Consider the following 25842-nt stretch of genomic DNA (forward strand, 5'->3'; position numbering starts at 1 on the left):
ATCCATCCACCCACCCATCCACCCATCCATCCATCCACCCACCCACCCACCAACCCATCAATCCATCCATCCATCCATCCACCCATCCATCCATCCACCCATCCATCCACCCACCCATCCATCCATCCACCCACCCACCCATCCATCCACCCATCCATCCACCCACCCACCCATCCATCCACCCACCCACCCACCCATCCATCCATCCATCCATCCACCCACCCATCCATCCACCCATCCACCCATCCCTATGCAGTGTGAGATGTAGTCATGTTTCAGTAATTATTCAATATTCAATATTATTCTTTAGTGAATCTATCTATCTATCTATATTTTTCTATCCCAATTACCAGCTAACCTTCTCCATCCATCCATCCATCCATCCATCCATCCGTATGCAGTGTGAGATGTAGTCATGTTTTAGTAATTTCCAATATTAGTCTTTAGTGAATCTATCTATCTATGTATCTGTGTATCTATGTATGTATCTATCTATCTATCTATCTATCTATCTATCTATCTATCTATCTATCCCAATTACCAGCTAACCTTCTCCATCCATCCATCCATCCATCCCTGTGAAGTGTGAGATGTAGTCATGTTTCAGTAATTTCCAATATTAGTCTTTAGTGAATCTATCTATCTATCTATCTATCTATCTATCTATCTATCTATCTATCTATCTATCTATATATCTATCTATCTATCTATCTATCTATCTATCTATCTATCTATTTATCTATCTATGTATCTATCCATCTATCTATCTATTTATCTATCCCAATTACCAGCTAACCTTCTCCATCCATCCATCCATCCATCCATCCATCCATCCGTATGCAGTGTGAGATGTAGTCATGTTTTAGTAATTTCCAATATTAGTCTTTAGTGAATCTATCAATCAATCTATCTATCTATCTATCTATCTATCTATCTATCTATCTATCTATCTATCTATCCCAATTACCAGCTAACCTTCTCCATCCATCCATCCATCCATCCATCCATCCATCCGTGTGCAGTGTGAGATGTAGTCATGTTTTAGTAATTTCCAATATTAGTCTTTAGTGAATCTATCAATCAATCAATCTATCTATCTATCTATCTATCTATCTATCTATCTATCTATCTATCTATCTATCTATCTATCTATCTATCTATCTATCTATCCCAATTACCAGCTAACCTTCTCCATCCATCCATCCATCCATCCATCCATCCATCCATCCGTGTGCAGTGTGAGATGTAGTCATGTTTCAGGGATGGTCAGCAGATTAAAAGAGCATTAAAGTTTGACAGACGTCTTCTCGTAGTCTCTCAGTCAGTGGTGAGATATCTCGATGCGTGTCCATCTCATGCTGATGGAATGGGTGTGTGAGGAGGTTTAGGGTGGGCCTTTCTCTGATTCAGACGGGCTGATCTCTGCCAGGCTCACACATGTCCAGTTTGAGTGTTAACATGACGACACAGGGCATGTGTCATCCGTGACGTGTTGTTCCCTGAGGTTTATGAACAGCCTGTGGAAGCAGCTCTGTAATCAAACGAATGATTCTGATCTCTTTTAGTACTTTTGTGGATGCGTAATTTTAAGGTATTGACACATTAATATAGAATTTAAAGAAGTGTGCATCTTTAGAAAACTATATTTAACATGTTGAAGATTAATGTACAGGCACAAAAGTCAGCATGTTAATTTCAAAACCTGTTGATTATTACATATGTTATTTGTATTAATATGAGCTGTAACCATATTAACAATATCATGGTCTTGATTAGCTGATAACACTTTATAATAAGTATAGTGTAATAAAGTATTTTCAAATAATTTGCAAATAGTTAATTAATAGTTTATAAACTGTAGTTATTATAATAATAGACTATATAGAAATAGTGAGTCCTTCATTCAATGTCACTGTAATTGTTAACAACTTATTAACTTATTATCTCACTTTAGATTAGGTCACGGAAAAAGGGAACTTGACATTAATTAAGTCCTTTAACCCAAACTTTATTAGACATTCATTGCATTATTATTAAGTGTTCATTAAAATGTTTACAAATAGGCCTACATTAAGCTCCAAAGTTAAACACAACCACTTATATAAATGGAAAGAATGAAACATGGAATAAAACATGGAAACCCTTTGTGTGTGTGTGTGTGTGTGTGTGTGTGTGTGTGTGTGTGTGTGTGTGTGTGTGTGTTGTGTGTGTGTGTGTGTGTGTGTGTGTGTGTGTGTGTGTGTGTGTGTGTGTGTGTGTGTGTGTGAAATGTATTTTAATGAACATTTTAATGAACACTAAAGCATTATCTAACTCTTTACATATGAGCTAATCAAACAATAATTTTTTAATTACAGTGACAATGAATGAAGATCTCACTATTTGTATATAGTCTATTAATGTATAACTACAGTTTATAAACTATTTATTAACTATAAACTATGATTTGTAAGTATTTTATTACACTATACTTACTATAAAGTGTTACCGATTAGCTTTTTTACTAAAAATGAATCACAACTGTGCAAATATCAAAGCATTTGCTGCACAATAACAACAGGGCTTTTATAGACCGCACTGGCACTTTAGTTCAAAGCCTTTTGCTAAATTCTGGGTGATTTAAAGATCTTTTTGTGAACTTTAATGCATTATCGACCATTTGCAACTCCACTTCTATAAAGAGAATTCGTTAGCACTGTTACTCTTGCACCAGTGACCGTTTTTTGGCACAATTGAGAAACCGTGGGTCAACTAGAGGATAAAGTTGTCTTGTATTTTAGGTGTTGCTAAAGCTGACAAAACAAACCTTTATATCACACCTTTATATCAAGTTATATCACAGTCCTATAAGTTATATCAGTCCTAACAAGCCTTTTGGTTTTTGGATCAAATATAGGTTTTTCCACCTATGATGAGGAGTGGCAATGAATAATACCGCCCTGAGCGTCAGCAGTGCAAGTTATCACACAGGAACGACCCGATTTAAGTGTTCTTGGCTGCAATAACAAGCTATTACCATCAATTAAGTGTACTTTCTCCAGAAGTTGTGATGGGAATTAACATGCAAAGTATTTTCTGGCCGCACCTTGTTTATGTTGAAGCCGTTGAGGTGTATTATGGTTGAGATGTGGAGTGTGACAGCTGGAGGCAGACGGGCACATGAGATGACAGGGATGTGAGATAATGAGTTTGTTTAGCGGGACGTCCCGGCACATTGCTGAACACGCTGGGTGCAATGAGGCTATCCGGGGGCCGACAGGAGACTGGATTAGTCCCGTCATCCGGCATCATTACAGCAAAACATCCTTAAAATTACATATTCAAATATATCAATATTGATATTACAATATATATATATATATATATATATATATTTATATATATATATATATATATATATATATATAAATAGCACATTGGTCCAACAATATGCACAAAAATGTAACATGAATGAGAAAATTAATCACTTTGTGACACGAGTTTGTGCAAAAATACAGTTGCATTGATACGCTTTTTTATATTTATCTATATTAATATCCTTATATGCATGATTATTAGATAATTTACATAGATAATTTGCATTGTTTTCCCTGCTGTCAGATTTTTTGAATACTTTTCTTTGAATACTTTTGAGCACAGATTTAGCCTAAGTTTGGTCTCTTTTTAAAGAAGACACTTGGCAGATTATTGCTGACGTGAAAAAAGTTATAGACATTTGTTGTTATTAAGAATGCACAAAAATACTATTTTAAAATTTTATATGAAATATATATTTAGCAAAACATGGTTTACTTTAAAACAGTGAGAAAATTAAAGCTATAAATCTAAGCAATTTAAAAAAGGGAGCTTTCTGTCAGATTTAGTTTGGCTGCAGTTCCAAACGCTTCCATTACTTGAAATTCATCTCCTGTTCATTTCCAAGGCGCTCATTTTTGACCATGAATGAACTATTCAAGGGTGACTATATTTTTCAAGACCATTTAACCTTTTTGAATCATGTCCATGATTTATTTATTTATTGTTCACACAGCAAGTGCCAAAACTTCTACCAAGTTTCATACCATTATGATAAAGAAAAAACGTAATATTTTTCAGTCAAAAACGACGAACAGCACCAGACGGTTAAAAAAAGACGAGTTCCTTTAATAAGTCATGCTTCAACTTTGTTTCACATGAAGTATGCCAACACAGGAGTGAGTTGCATTGAGCATTTGATCGGTTATGCATGATTATTTTAGTTAGTTGCATTGTTTTTCCTGCGATCAGAACAAACATGTGACCCGTAGGGCTTTGAACGGTTACTAACTACACTTCTGCTTCTCCAGCTGCTCAGATACTTTATGAGTGTTTCAGCTGTTGTATTAAATGTCCACACCTGTTTTCACACATGTCTGCTTACCTCAGTTTCCATCACTAAACCCACACGTGAGCCTCCAAATCCCTCATCATTTTGTGCCTCATGCCACTTTTTCTTTTTCTTTTTTTTTTATTCACACCCTAGTTTTTGGACTGAGCTTGTGTTGGGCGTCTTCTGCTCTCTTGAGGCTTTTCACACTGCAGTTAACCCTGGGTTAATGTCTTTTTAAATCCCATGTCAATACAGCCACAAGAGTGCCTGCATAACAGTGATTTTACCACAGATAAGAGATGAGTTATGAAATATGGAAACCTTATTAAATGTGTGTAAAACCACTGTTATGCATGTTTTCAAAAGGATGACTTTTTTTTTTTGGCAACAGTAATATGATTAGACATTGATGTTTAATAAATAGTTAATAATTTTAAAAAATGCAAAGATATGTAAAATGCCCAGGCATGCCCAGTGCACTTTTTGCACAAACTTAAAAATAAGCATCATTTTCTTAAAGCAATATTTACACACAAACACACACACGTTGTTTTTTATGTTTTGTTTACATAGAGATAATGATTTTTATACTGATGAAACTTTATATTCTATCCATTACAGAAAACTTTCTGCATTTGTAAATTTTTCATTTTGAATGATTTAAAAAAATGTCCCCAAAATGTAAAAAATGACTGGTGTTACTATCTTTGTGGGGACATTTTGGCCACAATGTAGGCTTTACCAGGATCACACACACGCATGCACACACATGCACACACACACACTCACGCACGCACGCGCGCGCACGCACGCACGCACGCACGCACACACACACACACACACTAACCAGTTTCCTAACCAGTTCTCAAGGGCCCGTTCAGACCCTGGTCTGTCCTCTGTGTGCTTCCGGTCAACCGTTACTGATACACTCAGAAATCATTTTGAAGTTATTTTCTCTCACTCTTTTTGCAGTGTTGCATTCAGGAAGAAGAGAGGCCTCATGGGAATATATGTATGTGTGAATATATATGAATGTATGTATTTATGAATGTGTGTGTGTGTGTGTGTGTGTGTGTGTGTGTGTGTGTGTGTGTGTGTGTGTGTGTGTGTGTGTGTGTGTGTGTGTGTGTGTGCGTGTTTTTGTGATTTGTGAGGACACATTATAATGACATGGGTATTACACTGGTATTACAACTTGAACGTGATTTATGAGGACATTTCATGAGTCCTCAAATTTCAAATGGCTTTAAAAACATACTAAGCAGTGTTTTATTAAAAATGTAAAAATGCAGAATGTCTCCTGTGACGGGTAGGTTTAGGGACAGGGGCAGTGTGTGTGTGTGTGACGGGTAGGTTTAGGGACAGGGGCAGTGTGTGTGTGTGTGTGTGTGTGTGTGTGTGTGTGTGTGTGTGTGTGTGTGTGTGTGTGTGTGTGTGTGTGTGACGGGTAGGTTTAGGGACAGGGGCAGTGTGTGTGTGTGTGTGTGTGTGTGTGTGTGTGTGTGTGTGTGTGTGTGTGTGTGTGTGTGTGTGTGACGGGTAGGTTTAGGGACAGGGACAGTGTAGGGGGATAGAATATACAGTTTGTCCAGTATAAAATCCATTATGCCTATGGAATGTCCTCACAAGGATAGCAAAACAAACCTGTGTGTGTGTGTGTGTGTCTGCGTGTGTGCATGTGTGCGTGCGTGTGTGTGTGCGTGTGTGTGTGTCATACTTCAACTTTCTGTTTCAGGAACTATGGCAACACGGAATTTAATTTGCAAAATCTCTGAAGATGTTTGTACGAGTCTTATGGACACTGTATCGTCCCTGATCTATCACTATTTCAGTGTTTCTTTTTCCAGTGCAATTTAATTAAGTGTAGAATAAACGGCAACCTGTATGACCTTTATATTCTGCACAACTATGTAAATGTTCTTTGGTTTTGCAACTGAATTTCCCTTTTCAATAACTTGCGATAATTATTTGGATTCACTTCAAGTGTGTGTGTCAGCCAGGGAATCTGCCTCGTCCTGCCCTAACTCCAGCACTCACTGGGATTCTTTTAAACAGGTCTAGTGGAAATAATTGTTGTGCTTGTTAAAGCAGGCTTCACAATTATTACGCTCATGTTGTTTGTTAAACCCTTTTATCCTAAGCATTAAACTTTGGCATGTAACTCAGACATAAATGAAAGGAATAGCCCAAACTTAATTCAATTACATTTTAAAAGATTAATCAATTTGTTCTATTTGATTACCATCATTTTTGATCATAAATTTGCTTTAAAGCACAGAATCCAGAAAATTAAGACAAAAGCACATTTTTTAACATAAAAGCAAATTTCATAGAGCCCTAATATTGTTAAAAATGCAATAAATTATTACATTCATTACAGCAATCTCAGGTTATTTCAACTATTACATGTTTGCAGTTTAAATAATTAAATTGATTAAACATCCTTTTAAATTACAAATTTTAGATTAACGTTTTAAATGGAATCCAGAAAATTGTGTTTGAATGTTCCGAATGAATTTCGAAAAAAATAAAAAGGATTTAATGGAGCCCTAAATGTGAGATAGATTCACTCTCAGTCTCTTCTGGAGGAAAAATCTGCTCACGACATGCAATAAACTCACATCGTGAAGAAGATGTTGCAGACTGTAAACGAAAGGCCCAATGAACGTGCCAGGGAAAGAGTATTAGTGATAAATCACGGTGTGTGTGTGTGTGTGTGTGTGTGTGTGTGTGTGTGTGTGTGTGTGTGTGTGTGTGTGTGTGTGTGTGTGTGTGTGTGTGTGTGCATGCGTGTGATTTATGAGTTTGATTATGGTCAGGCTGCTGTCCGCTCACACACACACACACACACTGAATGAGCACAGAAAGATGTGTTCCTTCTCTCCTGAGGATCTCAGGTTAATCATAGACTCATAAACTCTTCAAACAAACAAATCGCTGATTTCCTGCATTTGCTGCATTTTTTTTCTGCACATGCCGCAGTATTTCAGCGAAGATGAATCACTGGCCAACACACCTTTGAATAGATTAAGAAAAGTAGAATAAATTGTCACCGAAAAAAAAAAATGTCAGGGAACCGGTTGCAGTCCTTTAAGCATTTAAGCTGCACGCGATGTGCTCACATCCAAGATGTTTCCAGGGGTATAGAATAAACAGCAGAGATATAACAGCCATAACAAATGACTTTTATAGCCAGAAGATCTTCATTACTGTATGCAAACAGCTGGCCGTAAACATTTTCCCTCTCATATACAAGATATTAACATATCCCTCTGGAAGTGGTCAGTCCTCCTGGGATGTTAGTATTTATAAGTTTGGCCATGCATATTTTCCCCTCTATTTTCACTTCCCAACAAAGACAAGAAGCTTTTTAGAGCTAATGCAACACAAAAAGACCAAAAGATGCAGTATCATGCTTTATTTGTGCATTTTATCATTCTTGAGCTCCTGTAGAGAATGATGGGAAACGTTCGGTCACATGAGTCTGTCTTCATGAGTTTTATGTTCTGGCTGGTTTTGGCTCTGACAACATTCACATTTACAACCTATTTGAAGTTTCCTTCATTTGTGTACTACTTGTATTCCCCAACTAGGTCATCAGTCAGTAACTGATGATGTTCGAACAGCGATGAGATTAACTGAGGTGTTTTTGTGACACTGAATCATGTGTGCAGTGCATGATGGGACTCATTCATAAGGCATGCGGTCAGCAGCCAGATGTCTGCGATGAATTTGTCACACAAGGTTTCTCATCTGTTGCCATCTGTCCTTGTAAGGCCTATATTAGCCAGTCACCGGTCCAGCTGTCCTTATGGGGTTTGTTTGGGATGAACTACTTCTCTTATTGCTGTTATTCCTGTCTGACTCTGTCCAGATGAGATTAGGTTCAGTGTTGACTGGATTCAAATCATTCCTAGTTGCTCTAGATATAATTGTGGGTTTATGTGAAGTGAAAGTGAATAACCATTGTGTTATAGACGCTGGCTGATTGTCGCTCCTTTATGTTGAGATAAACTTTTCGTTTATATAAACGCCTGGAAAAAACATAATTTGCTACTTGCTGCTGTTGGTCATCAGGGGCGGGACATGTGCATTTCAGGACAAGCATTTGTACACGCCCCTGAGTGGCAGATGATCACTCTTTTGGGTCCGTGATTAGACGTTAAAGGTGCAGTGTGTGATTTTTAGCGGCATCTAGTGGTGAGGTTACGAATTGCAACCAACAAAAGTTACGGTGGCCGACAGGAGAATATGTCATCGTCTGAGACAGCAGAGAGTAGCAGTTCAGCAATGAGGTTTCTTTACAAGGATAAAATAAGAAATTATGTTTACTTAATTATTCCGTAAAACTATATGTTATTGTGAATATTATTGTTACTTGTTCATCATTGTGTCAGTGTTTTATTCGCTGAACTAAGCTTGCTTCCTTGCACGTAGAGCAACATAGTAACGAAACGCGTTTGTCCGTTTAGGGCCACTGTAGAAACATGTCAGTGCATTTCAATGTAAGGGAACCCGCGGTGTGTGTAGACAGAAACTGCTCATTCTAAGGTAATACAAATATAACGGTTCATTAAGTAAGGTCTTTATACACCACTGAAAACTTATTTTTCAAGGTAGTGAGGAAACGCGCTCTGTAGCGCTGTGTGTTCGCTGTCGGCTACGCTAGAAACATGACCACACAATATGTCGTCGACCTCCATAGAAGGGGGAGCCTGCGGTTATGGAGGTATAAATGTCTCATTCTAAGGTAATAAAAACATAACGGTTCATTATGCAAGGTCTTTATACAACACTGAAAGCATAGTTATGGATCTTATATTGCATTTCTGTCAATAGATCCTCAGAAATATTACACAATGCACCTTTAAAGACGGCACATTTTAAATGTACACTACCAATCAAAAGTTTGGGGTCTGTAAGATTTGTTTGAAAGAAATGTTTTGAAAGAAGTCTCTTTTTCTCACCACGGATGCAATTATTTGATCAAAAATAAAGTAAAACAGTAATATTGTGAAATATTATTACAATTCAAAATAACTGTTTTCTATCGTAATTTATTTTAAAATGTAATATATTAATGTGATCAGCATCATTACTCCAGTCTTCAGAAATCATTAAAAAAAATCTGGACTTTATGATGAATAGAAAGTTTAAAGAACAGCATTTATTTGAAATAGAAATCTTTTGTGACATTAAATGTCTTTACTGTCACTTTTTATCAATTTAATGTGTCCTTGCTGAATAAAATTATTTATATATCATTTAATATATATCAGCTGATAGTTAATTTAGTTAAATGTATTTTCATATAGATGACTTTAAAGTCAACAGACATGGACTAAAAATCACAAAACTAATTTTGAAGATCAAATACCTCATATCATGAGTCATATCTTGAACCTGATGGCAGACTGTTTTTGCTGCTGCAACACTGCAGTTTCTGTCAATGGGGAAAATAAAGCTTTGCATGAATGTGCACTGATATTAATACATATCCAATATCTCAGTGAAAAATGCATGCATCTTATAGTGGATGCTTTAATATCTCATCATATAGTGCAGTGGTTCTCAACTCCAGTCCTCGGGACCCACTGCTCTGCACATTTTGTATGTCTCCTTATGTAACACACCTGATTCAGATCACCAGCTCGTTAGGAGAGACTCTATGATCTGAACTGAGTGTGAACTGAGATAACAGAGACATACAAAATGTGCAGAGCAGCGGGTCCCGAGGACTGGAGTTGAGAACCACTGATATAGTGTATATATTGTTGAAATATTCATGAGATTACTTATATATTCTAATGACAGTAAGACTCTCTTTACCCTGTGAAGGGTCCAGACTGTCCATTGTGATCAGATTGTGTCCTTCTGTCCTCTGTATCAGTGGTGACGCCACCCTGCCTCCAGCAGGAAGTGATGCGCTGTGCTGTGCTGTGATTGGCTGATGCGGATGATGAACTCCAGAGACCTGCAGAGCTCTGCACCAGCGTGATTCACACACCAGCACTTTAGGAACAGCGTTCGATCACCATCAGTCCAGCCATAGTCTCCCATGCTCCAATCAGACACACACACACACACACACACACACACACACACACACACACACACACACACACACACACACACACACACACACACACACACACACACACACACACACACACACAGACACAGAGAGAGAGAGAGAGAGAGAGAGAGAAAATACAGTGACCAGCGGGAGATCAAATATCTTACTCAACGGAAAGGTTAGCAGGTTATTGGGTCAGATAGATAGATAGATAGATAGATAGATAGATAGATAGATAGATAGATAGATAGATAGATAGATAGATAGATAGATAGATAGATAGATAGATAGATAGATAGATAGATAGATAGATAGATAATTAAATTCATATTATTTTAATGCATCTAAAAAATCTTTTTAGTCAAACTTTTGAATGCCATTGTAAATAATTGTTCAGTGTTTGTAGTTTGCAGCAGTGAATGTGTGTGAACTTTTTAGGAGACAAACAACTTGTGTTTTGCCCATCTTCAGGAGGTGTCCTTGGTTTAAAGTGTGTGTTTTCTCCCACGGTTTCTGTGGCAACACTAAAGCAAAGGTCGACAGTGTATGTTTTGGGAAGGCGAGTGTTTAGCTGAAGTGTCTTTCTTTGTGTTTTATGTGCGTTCGAGAGCATGTGTGTGTGTGTCTATGGAGCAGTTTCCAGTTCAGTCACTTGAGATTATCAAGTGCCCTAATTAGTATGCTGACATCACATGTGTCTGTGTCCTTTATAGACGTGTGTCTCATTCAGCTGCACTCCAGCGTCACATTCATGAGGAGGGAAGTGAACTGTTTACTTCCCCGTAGTAACCAAGTGAATGTGATCAAGGCTCAATGCTGTATTTTCATGGTGATCTCAAGCGTTGCTGTAGCAACAGGGAGTGAGCCTCAGAAATGATTTGATTCCTTGCCGATAGAAGCCCTCTGGCGTGCAAAGTCCTTCTACATTCTGTTTACAAGTTTGATTAACTGCCTTTTCACAGCTGTCAATCATAATTTGCAGTTCTGTGAGCAGAAAATGCATGTAAGTAAGTAATGCTTTTAGTGCTTCAGAAGCTGTTCTCTGGGTTGTAGTTTCTTGTCTCCTGGTTTTAATTTACTTTACAGGATCCTATAAAGCAAACAGGGACCACATAATGAAATAATGTCATGTTTTATTGTATACTTTAAACAAGCATCTAAATCTCTATGCAAAACCAAATATATGTATTGTTAATATTATCAATATTATTAATAATCCTTGTTACACAATTATTAGCATATATATTCATATATATGTATTTATATTACAGATCAAAAGTTTGGGGCGGTATGATTTCTTTAGTGAATTTGAAAGAAGTCTCTTTTGCTGCATTTATTTGACCAAACATACAGTAAAAACAGTAATACTGTGAAATATAATTACAATTTAAAATATTAAAATATATATTAAACTAATCTATTCCTGTGATCAAAGCTGAATTTTCAGCATCATTACTCCAGTCTTCAGTGTCACACGATCCTTCAGAAATCATTCTAATATTATGATTTTCTGCTCAAGAAACATTCATTATCTTTGTTGAAATCAGCTTCATATTTTTGTGGAAACCATTATATATATTTTTCAGTATTCTTTGATGAATAGAAATAAATAAATTTTTGATAAATTTAAACTTTTTGATCAGTTCAATGCATCCTTGCTGAATTAAATGTCTTTAAGATATATTAAATATTATATATTAATATCAATCATGACAAGTCTCAGAATAGTTTTAGCATGTTACTGAATATGTTGTGTTGTTAATTTATGTGGTCTTGGACTTGCTACTGCTAACAGACAGGTTTTCTGTGAGCATGTAAGATCATAAATAGACATGCATAAATCCCGTAGCAGATTTAGGCAGGTGGAGCTGGGGAGGTGGGGAGTTTCAGAGGAACACACTGCAGGACTAGCTAACAGTAAACACTGAACCAGACTATTCAAATATTAAGCAAGCAATCTCATTGGCTGCAGGATCAGCCGAGGCCAATCAGCTTGTGCCATGTGGTAATCATGTGATTGTTAACAGATTGCATGTAAAGGACGATCAGCCTGCGCCCTCATGACTAAACTAGATGTATTTCTAATGGCATCCAGTTAATGTTTTCAGTGTTTCAGTGATCATCTGTAACATGAATAAGTTTAAAATCTATAATGACTCACATACATCCGCCCTTCGGGTCAGTTTGTGCTGGTTTTCCACTGTCAGTATTGGGTTACAGAGCAGCCCGTCCCAGACCCCAGGGGTGGGCGCACAGACCATAGACGCCAGCAGACCCGGGTCGAGGGGTTTACTGGAGGATTCCTGACCTGAAGGATCAATCACACTGAAATGGAGATGATGAGCACCTGTGTTTATGATCAGAGAATGAATGGCTATCACTGGGCAGGACTGCTTTATGTTATCACACTTGAATGCAACTTGCATTATTGGAAAAACACAAACGGGATCCAACCAAGTCAAGACTTTAAAGCGTGTTGTATAAGATCTAATCTAGCTTTCTAATAAAACTGGCATTGTAAACTATGAATATTACTAGCTCTGTGACTTTGAATGACTTATATTTCCCTGTTGTAAATCGCTTTGGTTAAAAGCATTGGAAAATGTAACTGTAACATGAAGCAAACTGATAATTGATGTTGTCACAGGTTTAGATATATTGCCATTGCCATTTTACCCTCTGGAGGCACATTCAGTGGGAGTTATTCTCTATATCAGTGTCAGTGTTTCTGAACTCCCTGAAAGTTGCAGTCTTGAGTTTCTTCCGGGAACAAACACGTCACAATATTCCTAATTTAAATAATTAATACGCAGAATAAAGGGGCGGGGCCTTGTTGAGTTAGTCAGTAGTGTGTTAAACTAGTGGTTATGGTAAGGGGCGGGACATTTCCCAAACACACTCGAAGCGCTTGACCAATCACAACACACTGCTCCAGCCGACCAATCAGAGCACAGTGTGCTTTTCAGAAGGAGGGGCTTCATCGAGACAGGAACTAAATAGAGCATTGCTGACAGACTGGGAAAAGAGGAGCTGCAACAATGGAGAAAATGAGGAAAATAATGTGTTTTTGAACATTCAAGCTTGAAAACCTGTTCAAGTAGAGCCCAAAAACAAAATCAAGACTTTTTTGTACTGCAAGCATTACATAAATTGAATCTGTTTTTGCACTGATGTCAGACATTTTTATTTGTTATGAATTATCTGATCTTATGGTTTGAGCCCATTAAGCTCCATTAAAACAAAATGAGGCTTTGACATTGTTGCCAGACTTGCCACAACAGGAAAGTTGTCATAATATAAAATAATGGTATTGATATGCACACCGTTACCATGATATAAAATGACTCAAAGTGTGATATAAGATTTGATTCATACCGTCCAGCCCTGTTATACTCATCAAAGGTGTGTCTGTGTGTTGCAGATGGGAAGAGGAGCTGTCGAGAAGAGAACAGATGGAGTCGATGGTGGAGACGCTGCAGGAGGTGAGATCACCTGTGCTGGAGTCGTCCAGACGCTCTCGCTGTGATACTAATTACATTTGCCGTTATATGACGTGTGTGTGTCACTTTACGACCCTGAAATCTTGCATGAGTGCACACATCCAGATATCATGATGCAGGTTAACATACTGGCATTATACAGGGAGACATAAAAATAAAGGTTCTTTACTAGCATCAACGGTTCCATAAAAAACCTTTAACATCAAGGAAGTCTTTCCATTCCACAAAAGGTTCTTAAGTGGGAAAATTTAAAAAAAGAAAATGGTTATTTTATGAACTGTTGACTGAAAGGTTCTGTGGGGAACCAAAAATGGTTCTTCTATAGCATCACTGTGAAACCCCCCTTTATTTTTAAAAATGTCTTTAACATGATTTTATAGCCCTATTAGCAGTGTTGTGCAAGTTACTTCCAAACGAATGTAGGAAGTACGGATGTAGCTTTAACCTAGTGTGTGTGTGTGTGACAATCTGGGTCAGGATGCATTTAAGCGTGTCTGTGTTTAAACATGACATCAGAACTGACCCGTTTCTACTGGACCGCCACATCAACAGCAGTGCTGCATCCCATGTCTCAAACGCCCCATATTCCCCAGAATCACACTGCAGGTGTGAGATCCGTCTTCTGCTGAAGCAGCGGGAAAATCAATAAATGGCTGCATCTGTTTGTATTGGATTATGGGTCAGCAAAAGCGCAGAGGAGAGAAACATCCCCGGAGAGCCCAAACATGCCCAGTTTTTCCAGTTCTGCCCTGAGCCGTATGGATTTCCTCTCCAACCTTCAGCCTCGGTGGGGATTTCATTAGACTGGAGAGTGTGTGTTGTGTTCAAGCTGGGGTGATTGTGCTTCAGGCCGTTTAACATGAACATCTGTAAGCTTGATTAATAAAGTGATGTGAATGCCTGTTGTAAGCTATCTAATAACAAAAACATGTCTATTTTATTAATTTAATTGAACTTCAAATGTGACAAATTATTTTATTAAATTTTTTCAAATGAATGATGTTGAACTTTCGGTTCATCAAAGAATCCATGTTTCATTGTTTCCACAAAAGGATTAAGCAGCAACTGTTTTCAATATTGATAATAATCAAAAATGTTTCTTGAGCAGGAAATCATCATATTATACTGATTTCTGAAGGATCATGTGACACTGAAGACTGGAGTAATGATGCTGAAAATTCTGCTTTGATCACAGGAATAAATTACATTTTAATATATATTCAGAAAATTAAAGTTATTTTAAATTGTAATAATATTACACAATATTTCTGTTGCTACTGTATTTTTGATCAAATAAAAAATTGGTTTTAATGCTTTTAATCTTTGTCAATGGAGATGAATTTTGTCACAGTATGTAGAAGCGGCTAACTAGACCAAACTAACGAGCTAAAGCTAAACCCAGAGCGAACTGTCATCACACACAAGCTGTTTAATGTTTTCTTATGTTGCTTTGCTTTTGTCTGTGTGTGTTCAGAACGTAAGCGAGTCTGAAGCCGTTCAGGACGAGTTGAGCGAGAAGGTTGAAAGACTGAAAGCTGAACTGGTGGTCTTCAAGAGCCTCATGAGCGATGTGAGTATTTACACACAGAAAGTATCTTCTGGTAAGGTTATAAACAAACGTTCTTCCAGTAACGTTCGTTTAATAATGTTCTCAAAACATCAGATGGAATGTTTTGTATGATATGTTTCAGTTTAATTTTTTTTTTAAATGTTTCAGAAAACAAGAACAAGATTTAAAATATATATATATAATAATAATTCAAAACAACGTTTATAACTTTCAGAGCATTTGGAAAAAAAGTGGAGGAAAAAAAACTTATTTTTTTATACCTTAATGGGAATGTTAGCAAAATATTCTTGGAACATTTTTTAAATCATTTTAAGTTTCACAAAGTTCAGTGTAATTATTTTGTTTTATCACATCATCAGATCCCTGTTTGCAGTCCAAATAAATATGAATATTTCATGTGGATGTTGTTTTCACTACGTTTGATAAGAATCTCAATCAGGTCTTTATTAGTTTAATTCCGAAGTTAACCCAGTGACTGGTTGTTTTCCACGATTTCTGTTTCATGACAGCAGAGAAACAGAAACACACTCTGCTTTATTTGGCTCTTTCCCCCTGCGGCAGACAAACACACACATGCCCACACATTGTCATTGTTTAAGTGTCAAACATATACACACCTTCAGTTTATACCAGCTGATCTGGATGGTGAGGAATGAATAAACCGTTTATCCTGGATTTACGGGTTAACGGGTTAAACTTCGCTCTCGGATTGCCTCTTCTGTCAGCTAGTCATTCACACGAGTGTCACCGTGTGCCCGTAAATATTAGAAATAGATTTGGCGCAATAAAAACTGAACTGAAATCTGTATTTATTATAAAGGCTGGCGGGCGATGCCGCACTAGAGCCGTAGAGAACCGGAGGAAAATCCTGGACCTGAAAGTAAGAGAGAATGCAAGACATGATCTGTGTTTAATAAAGGAAAACAATTGCTTTGACTCGTTTCATTTGCATCTGTTTCTTGCACTCTGTGTGTTGTGTTTTTAATGAACAAACCACACACAGAGAGACGGATGTCTAAATAGCATTAGTTCACCATCTGCGGTTTGGTGCTTTGCCTTTTCCTCTTCTAATACACAATAAATGAGTCAGAGCAATTGTTTCCCATGAGGCCTTTAGGTGAAATGAACTGCTGCAGTTTGTTGCGTGCCTGTGGATTCACCACAAGACTAACTTGTTGGTCTTAGCATCTATGTGCAATGACATTGATTTATGACTGATGTAATTTACATTCAGCATGAGATGACAGTGATTTGAAGTGATCCTGTGGCATAGTGTGTTTTTAAGAGAATGAGTTTCTTGGTTTGAATCAGCTTATTCACCTGCAGCTAAATATGATTATCAATGAATACTGTTCCTTTTGCTCTCAGTTCAGTTATTTATATGCGACAACTGCATTTTCCAACCCGATTCACTCCCGAAAAAAGAGATTTCATGAATGCAGTGTGTAGTAGAGAATCAAACTGAACAATCAGTTCTTAATGCAATGTGTATTTTGTTATTTATTTTGGCATTATAATGTTATTATTTTGTATGTAATTTATTTGAATAAATTTTGAAATAGATATGTTTAGTCTTTATTTAAAAAAAAAAGATATTTATTCATTTATTTTTTTGTAAAGGTAATAAAATATATTTTTATTTTAAACATTTCTTTTTTTAAAATATATTTTTCTTAAAAAATAACAGCCTAATATTAACATTTATTTTTAAAATAAATAAGTACAAATTATACAAATTATAAATTTGAACTAATTTGCTCATCGATTGGACCATCTTTAATAATTAAATAATGTAATTTATGGTTACAACGGAAGTGTATTTATTTTCTGAAGGGATAGTTCACCCATCATTTACTCACCCTCATGTTGTTCCAAACCCGTATGAGTTTCTTTCTTCTGTTGAACAAAAAAGATATTTTAAAGAAAGTTGGTAATCAAACAGTTGACGGCACACATTGATTTCCATAGAATTTTTTTTCTAATTATGAAAGTGAATTGAATGGGTGCCGTCAACTGTCTGATTACCAAGATTCTTTAAAATATCTTCTTTTGTGTTCTCTTTGAGGGTAAGTAGTGAAAACATTTTCATTTTTGGATGAACTATCTCTTTACTTGTTCACACATGCAGAATGTGGTTCACTATATGGACAACTGGAGTGTCACACCTGTTAATAAATGCGGCTGTCAAATCAAATACTGACTGTATTTAGCCCATGTCAACATGGCAAAACTTTGCAGTGTGCAAGTGGCCTATGTGTAAATATAGAGGCATGGGAGTGAGAATAAAACGACGATTGCTTTTTTAAAGCTACAGACATTTATAGGCAATTGTTTGGAGATACATTGTGACTAAGCACAAATCTAATGGCATTGCAAATGTCATTCTTGTTTCTCCAGCATCATAATTGTTTGTACACCAATAGTTTTCTTATTTTCTAACACGTCTTGAATCTTTGTTTAGCAAATGTCCGACCTCGACTCCAAGATTCAGGAGAAAGCCATGAAGGTGGACATGGACATCTGCAGGAGAATCGACATCACGGCCAAACTGTGTGACGTGGCTCAGCAGAGGAACTCAGAGGACATGTCCAAGATGTTCAACATCAGTCCTTCCAGAGCACCAGCAGACAGGGTGGGTAACACACACACACACAGATCGCAGAGGAAAACTGCTGAGGAAGGATCTTCACTGCAGTGCACACACAAGGTTGTCATACTGCATTGCTGCCAAACAATAGGTTACTATCGTAACCCCGGTTCTCTGAAACATCGAGTGGAGAGATCCACCTATGGGAAGGGCATCCGTACCTGACCTCTGCAGAAGCATCCAATTGCACCAAGTCTGGCTAGACAGACAGAAGCGCGCAGCCAATGCCAGGTGAGGCCACACCCCCTCACCTAAGGGCATATAACATCTGGGCGCGCTGCTATTCCTCAGTAAGTATATTCGCTTCTCGTGCAGCAAGCGGGGCAAAGCTGGTGGATCTCTCCACTCGATGTTTCAGAGAACCGGGGTTACGATAGTAACCTATTGTTCTCTTTCATCATCTCGTGTTCGAGATCCACCTATGGGAGAGACATGGACAGCTCCCCGATTGCCCAATACACTCACAGTGAGGTTCTGAAAGCCAGAGAAAGACGGTCACCCCGGGGAGGCGGTGCCTGACACGTCCATTAATCATGAACCTGCAAAGGTGACGCCACACCGACTGCTGTGGACACGCAGGACATGAAGCATGCATGAGACACATACATGAAAGTACCCCCAACCCACCAAGGCACATAAACTAAACCCATAACGGGAAGTAAATGTTTGGTGGCAAGAATGAACATGACCAGCCGGGCCATTCACTCTTATTGGTTTCAACAGGGTACAGGGAAGAGCTAAGAAGACCCAACCCCTAAAACCGAATGTGCTACCGAGGTTCTGGTGACATCCAGCCGGTAGTAACGCACAAAGGTATGAGGAGAAGCCCAACTGGCAGCGGAGCAGATGTCCTGCAGTGACACTCCCCTAAACAAAGCCCAAGAGGCGGCTAAGCCCCTTGTGGAATGAGCTCTGATGCCCCTTGGGGGCTGCACTCCCTTTGCTTCATAAGCCATAGTTATAGCGCCCACAACCCAATGTGAGAGGCGTTGCTTCGATATGGGACTCCCTCTGTGCGGAGGGGCCCATGAAACAAAGAGCTGGTCGCTCTTCCGGAAAGCGCTGGTCCTGGTCATATAAGCCTGTAAAGCACGGACTGGACACAGAGCATTCAGCCTCTGATCCTCCAGAGAGGTAAAAGGTGGAGGGTGAAAAGCGGACAGCTCCAACACCTCCGAAGTGAACGCAGGGAAGCACTTCGGCATGAAGGCCGGGTTAGGCTTAAGGGAAACCTTATCTCCACTGAGGGAGAACTTAGTGCACGAGGGGTGAACCGAGAGTGCATGTAGCTCACTGACACGTTTGGCAGATGCCAAGGCCAAGAGCAAAGCTGTCTTGAAGGACAGCAGCTTAAGGGAAATACTCCCCAGGGGCTCAAAAGGATGTTGAGACAGTGCTTCCAGCACCATGGAGAGGTCCCATTCCGGAACAGTTCTCCTGATGACTGGCAACGAGCGGCGTGCACCCTTCATGAATCTGCGGATTAGAGGGTGCTGCCCGACAGTAGAGCCCTCAAAACCCACATGACAGGCTGAAATCGCAGCCAAATAGACCTTAATGGTGGAAAAAGACCTCCCTTTTTCCATGAGGTCCTGAAGGAAACACAAAATATCAGGAACTGAGCACTGATAAGATGTGAGACCGCTCCCATCGCACCACCCTTCGAACACGTGCCACTTACAGCCATATAAGGACCGTGTAGAGACGGCCCTGGCATTCTGAATAGTGGCGACCACACGCGGCGAAAGCCCAAGTGCGTTCAGGTTCGTCCTCTCACGGGCCAGGCCCAGAGAGCCACCCTGTCCGGGTGGGGGTGGTAAATCTCCCCGTTGGCTTGGGACAATAGATCCGTGCGAACGGGAAGGCGCCACGGCTCGGCGTATAACAGAGGAATTATCTCCGCCAGCCATGGTGCCTTGGGCCACCTGGGTGCTATCAGAATGAGAGACAGGCCCTGCTCTCTCACCCTGGCCAATGAGGGAATTATCAGGCACAGGGGAGGAAAAGCATACAGGAGCACTCTGGGCCATGGGTGGGCCAGTGCGTCTACCCCGAGGGGCGCGTCCATGTCCCTTAGAGAGAAGAACATAGGACAATGGTAGTTTTCGCGCGAGGCGAATAGATCTACGCTCGCCCGTCCGAATCTCATCCATAGCATTTCCACTATCTGAGGGTGAAGACGCCAATCTCCGTAGATTGGGTTTCCCCTTGATAGCAGATCCGCACCTCTGTTCAGAATGCCCGGAACGTGAGTTGCGCGTAACGACAGGAAAACCCGTCTGCTCCACACCAAAAGCTTGTAAGCTAGAGCGTGGAGTTTCGACGAGCGCATGCCGCCCTGACGGTTGATATAAGCCACAGCCGTGGTATTGTCGCACCGTACTAGAACGTGATGTCCCTGCAGGCGAGGCAGAAAATGATTCAGAGCTTTCCAAATGGTTAAAAGCTCTAAATAGTTTATGTGCGCTGAACGTAGTCTGTTTGGCCACAGACCGTTCACCGTTCTGCCCTCCTGGGTGGCACCCCAGCCTGTCAAGGACGCATCTGTCGTCACAACTTTCCGCATCGTAACCGCCCCCAGAGGGGTTCCCCGTGCGTAAAAGTTCTCGCTCTCCCAGTGGCGCAAGGTCGCCGAGCAGGCGCGTGTCACTGTTACCGAGCGGCAAAGGTCGCGAATCGGGCTGAAATGTAGTGACAAGACCCATTTCATGAACGCCCTCATCCTCAGAAGTCCCAATGGCACAACTTGGGTGGATGAAGCCATGAGACCCTGTAGCCTGAGACATGTGCGATATTGCACTTTCGCCCCTTCTCTGAACTGCGTCAGACAGTTCATCAGAGAGCGAACGCGCTCTTGAGAGAGGCGCGCTCGCATGGAGACCGAATTCAACTCCAAGCCCAAGAAAATGACATTCTGACTGGGCGTGAAATTGCTCTTGCTCACATTCACTTGAAACCCGAGCGATGTGATGTGCGCGAGCACACGGTCGGTGTCCTGCAACACCTTCTCCTTTGATTCGGCTATGATGAGCCAATCGTCTATATAAGTCAGGATTCTCAGACCTGATATTCTCAGAGGTGCTAAGCCCGCCTCCGCGCACAGACAGAAAGACCGGGGACTCAAACTGAGTCCAAACGGAAGAACTGTGAATTCGTAACATATGCCCTGGTAGGCGAAACGAAGAAACTTCCTGTGCGGAGGATAGATGCTTATGTGAAAGAAAGCATCTTTCAGATCGACTGATGTGAACCAGTCGTTCTGTTTTATGGCACGGGCGAGTGCGCCTTGTGTCAGCATTCTGAAATTGTATTTCCTCAAATGTTTGTTCAACACTCGAAGGTCCAAGATAGGGCGGAGAGAGCCGCCTTTTTTCGGGACCAGAAAATAACGGGAATAAAAACCCTGGTTCATCAGATTGGGAGGTACCACCTGAATCGCTCCCTTGTTTAAGAGAGATGAAATTTCCTCTTTCAGAATGTGAGAGGCGTTCTCTTCCGTGTGAGAAAAGAGAATGCCGTTGAAATGCGGGGGTTTTACTGCGAATTGCAATCTGTAACCCTGCATTACTGTACGCATCACCCACTCGGGAGCTGAAACGGTTCGCCAAGCCGCTTCGTGACTCGCGAGAGCTCCCGCTCGGGCCAGAGCGGAGCTGTGTGAGACCGACAGGTTTATTTGTGATGCAATGGCGCCATCTAGTGGGTACACTAGAGGCGACATGCAGGGGTTCGGAGGGATTTCCTCTCTCTGCAGTGAGATGAATTCTCTCTGCGGAGAGAGGTTTTCCCGCCGAAACGAATTCATTTGATTCGTATTTTTTTGTGTTTTGTGTTGGGCAAACACTGGGGCCGAAGCCTTTATTGAGAGAGTGAGGGGAACAGAGTGTGGGCAGTGTGGTGTCACTGAGCTTAAACTTTCCCTTACAAAGGGCCCCCTGAACGTGGGGGGAAAACACACATCTCTCGAACACACGAGCTGGGCAGTCTCGTTTACACACGGAGAGCTGACCCATCCGCGGGACCCCCTGGGTTTTTTGGACGGGGGTCCTAGAAGAGGAGGGGAGTCCGAAGGGCTTGCGGCCCGTGAACATGGACTCGAAGCCCCCATCGGCTGAACATCAGGCAGGCCGCTTGCGTTTCGAGTCGGTGGGGTTGGAATTCGCAGGTCTCCCGGCCGCGGCCGCGGCGGGAGCGGGCTTACCCCAGTGCTTGTGTGTAGGTGCTGGGTTATGTTGCCGAGGGGGTGGTTTGTTGCGGGGCTTTTCTCTGCCCTGATGAAACTGTCGTCCCGTGGCCGGTGGGTTAGGCAAACGCACAGGGGGCGCCTGGCGTGGGACTGACTTCCTAGGAAGGCAAAGTTTGAAGGCCTCATCCTCCTTTCTCTTATCGTCACACCGTTGTTGCATCAGTGCGACGGCGGGGCCGAAGAGAGCCCGGCCGGGCTCCACCGGCGCGCCCGCGATGCGCCGTTTCTCACTGTCAGGGAGTCCCGACAGGTTCAGCCAGAGCGCGCGCTCTCCGACCACGGAAAGCGCCATGGAGCGCCCGCAAGCTTGGACGGCCTGCCGAGCGTTACGGAGGACGAGGTCGTTCACCGTTAGGATCTCCTTCCACAGGGTTTCAGAAGGATTTCCCTTTTCCAATTGTTGCCCTAACTCTTCAAGGATCTCCGCCTGGTAGGCGGAGAGGAGCGAAGAAACGTTAAGGGCCCTGACAGCCACGGCCGAGGACTTATAAGCTGCCTGGTGAACGGAGGCAGCAAAACGGTCCATCTTGTTGGGCAAGACCGGCTTGGGGGGAGCGAGCAGCCCGCCCTGAGCGGGGTTAAGGTGCCTGGCGATGGAAGGTTCGACGGTGGGAGGTTCGCCCATACCGTGCGCCGCCATGTCCTTAACCTCGAGTCCCGTGAGACCGTGTTTGAAGTCGAGCGGGTCGCTCCAATAATTTCTCATGTGCTTCGCGCACGCCGGGAGGATGGGGAAGAGTTGTTTCCTCGGGCCGGGAGGGGGTCCCAGCACTTTCCCATCATAAATATCCCTCTCCTGGTCGGTGGCGCTCTGCGGTGCCGGCCATTCGATGTTGAGACGAGCGGCCGCTCGCTCACACACTTCCAGGAGGATGGCTTGAGGCAGAACCGCGTGGGCCGTAGCCTGGGGAACACCAGAGGGCGGGATGGCCTCCTCGTCCTCTGAAACCCCAAGAATGGCCGCATCCTCCTCTTCGCCAGAACCGGGCAGGTCGTGGACGAGAGTGAGGTTGTCCCCGAAGATGTCCTCCTCGGGGAAGGCGGGATTGGGCTGGTCAGCCCAGACGAGAGACGTTGCGCCCCGGGAGGCCCCCGGTAGCGCGTCGTCATCACCGTGTCCCCCGTCCGAGTCAGAAGGGCTGAGCCCGGTGCACTGTGTCACTGCCACCTTAAGACGGCGTTTTAGCAGCTTCCTAGGCAGCAAGAGGCAGAAACTGCAATTCTCCGGGTTTTCAAGGGCTTCCCGAGCGTGCTTAAGACCCAAACAGACCACGCAAAGCTGATGAAGATCCTTAGCTGCGATGAGGGCACCACACGCGGCCGGGCAGGCCCGTGACATGCTATCCCCTGGAGAGGCTGCAGGCTTAGACAGTGACATACCAGCGAAGAAAACGGAGAAATCCGTGGCGGGCAGCCGTGAGGAGAAACGGTGAAAATAGCGAGAGCGTGGGCGGCTCCGAATGCAAAGCAGCAGTAGTTGAAAAATAAACAACTGTCACGTCCGGCGGAGGCTGATCTGGTCGATATGTCCTCCTGAAGACACGAGGTGAGCAGTGTAAAAATCCAACCGAGCTGTGAGATGCAGAGATCGCGAGAAGCGAATGTCAACTGAGGAATAGCAGCGCGCCCAGATGTTATATGCCCTTAGGTGAGGGGGTGTGGCCTCACCTGGCATTGGCTGCGCGCTTCTGTCTGTCTAGCCAGACTTGGTGCAATTGGATGCTTCTGCAGAGGTCAGGTACGGATGCCCTTCCCATAGGTGGATCTCGAACACGAGATGATGAAAGAGAACCCACACTATATGTCCATGGCTTTTAATATGCCTGTAATATTTTTGGTCTCAGGCGGCTGTTGCATGCAGAAAGAAGGAGAAGAAGCAGGTCTCGGATGAGGAAAGCTCAGAGATGGATGCTGATCCCAGCACTTCAGAGGAAGACGTCCCCTTTAACATCACTGACGAGATGAAACGCATGTTCAACCAGCTGTGAGTCCAGATTCTGCTCAGACTGCAGTCAGATATGCGGGATTGAGATTGTTTCATGCTGTACTCTGTCTCCATCGAGTGGTGATGATAGGAAGTGCAGATGAACAAAATCAATGGGGGGGGGGGGGGGGGGTTGCTCTTTTTCCATGCATTTGCAGTGAACGGGGAATGAGGTTTTCAACTTTTGTTCCAAGTAAAGCTTGTATCTCTGTTTCTGTTTGAGCATCTGATTCTTACTCCTGTTAAGAGCTTCTTCTACTTTTGCAGCAATTTTCTACAGCATTTTATTTGCTGAATTCGATTTTTGCATGACTAAAATGACTAAAGAAATCAAATGATGTTCAGGTGGAGTGCTTCTTTAAATTCACCTGTTCACACTAAAGTCACATTGCAAAACAACAGACCTAGCTAACAATGTGTTCAAAACTTCTAGTTTTTTCATGGGTACGTTAAAAACATTCCAAGAACAAAGTATAAAACCTCTTGAGAAGATTTTTAAAGACCAGTGGCCGCTTGCATGAACGGCTAAGAGACTAGTCTTAAAAGTTATTTTTCAGGACTGTTCCTAACTTTTTAAAGTCAGTTACATAAAAAGGTAGATAAGTCTTTTTTGAATTGGATAAGTAAGAGGGATTACCTCTTATCTCTAACTTCTAGTTAATCAAACTGGGTTTTAAAGGGATAGTTCACCCAAAAATGAAAATTCTCTGTCAGTATTTACTCTCCTTCATGTTGTTCAACCCGTTGTTCTTCAGAACACGAATTTAAAATATTTTTGATTAAATCTGAGAGCTGGATCACTCCTCCATAGGCTTCTAAGGGATTGAAACTTGTTCCCTGAAAAGTTTTTAAAGACATTGTTAAAATAGTCCAAGTGACTACAGTGGCTCAATCTTAAGTTTATCAAGCGACGAGAATACTTTTTGTGTGCAAAACCCCCTCAAAATAACTTCAACTAATAATTTCCTTCTCTGTGTGGCGTTTGGGGGGGTTTTGCGCACAAAAAGTATTCTCGTCGTTTGATAAACTTAAAGGAGAACTCCGGCGCAAAATGAACCTGGGGTGTAATAACACATTGGTACCGAGTCGACTGTTCTCTGGGATTCGTTTTCATGATAATCGAGTGTAAAGGGTTTTATCTCTAAAAACTGTTTAGCTTATAACGCTAGTATATGGGTCATATAATAAGTAAAAAGAGATCGCTAGTTAATATCACTTGGTGACTTGCAATCTCACAGTTCAGCTCACTTAGCACAGCGTTACTGGTTCAACTGGTCGAGACTGTTTCCCAACGATGGCTCCGCGATGGTAATGTCTTTATAAAGTATATTATTATTAAACTGTCTGTACACGTACAAAGTTCTCAGTGCTTCGGTTTGTATGTAAAGAACCCTCATTAAGCTGCCGTGTTAGTGTGGGGCTATTTTGAGCCTTTTTAGTGGTATTAACTAACAATCTCTTTTTACTTATT

The 25842-nt window shown here is 41.4% G+C and overlaps 1 protein-coding gene across 8 annotated transcripts in view; it reads left to right on the top strand.

Annotated features, from left to right (window-relative positions):
- The window catches only part of iffo2b (intermediate filament family orphan 2b), a 46772-nt gene that overhangs the window by 5752 nt on the left and 15178 nt on the right, over window positions 1-25842 (top strand). For 4 of the 8 annotated variants that reach the window (XR_013194941.1, XR_013194942.1, XM_077204162.1 and 1 more), the window contains exons 2-6: window positions 13846-13906; window positions 15399-15494; window positions 16315-16374; window positions 17956-18126; window positions 24232-24371. Coding sequence is in view for 4 of the 8 variants with exons in the window: in XM_077204162.1 (XP_077060277.1) it covers window positions 13846-13906; window positions 15399-15494; window positions 16315-16374; window positions 17956-18126; window positions 24232-24371 (528 nt within the window). In the remaining 4 variants the exon portion in view is untranslated. The remainder of the gene's footprint in view (window positions 1-13845; window positions 13907-15398; window positions 15495-16314; window positions 16375-17955; window positions 18127-24231; window positions 24372-25842) is intronic. The other 4 variants (XR_013194944.1, XR_013194943.1, XM_077204163.1 and 1 more) reach the window with 1 other exon arrangement.

The sequence above is a fragment of the Siphateles boraxobius genome, unplaced genomic scaffold, assembly GCF_051911475.1.
Source record: "Siphateles boraxobius isolate OS27281-9 unplaced genomic scaffold, OSU_SipBor_1 5, whole genome shotgun sequence".
Taxonomy (NCBI): Eukaryota; Metazoa; Chordata; class Actinopteri; order Cypriniformes; family Leuciscidae; genus Siphateles; species Siphateles boraxobius.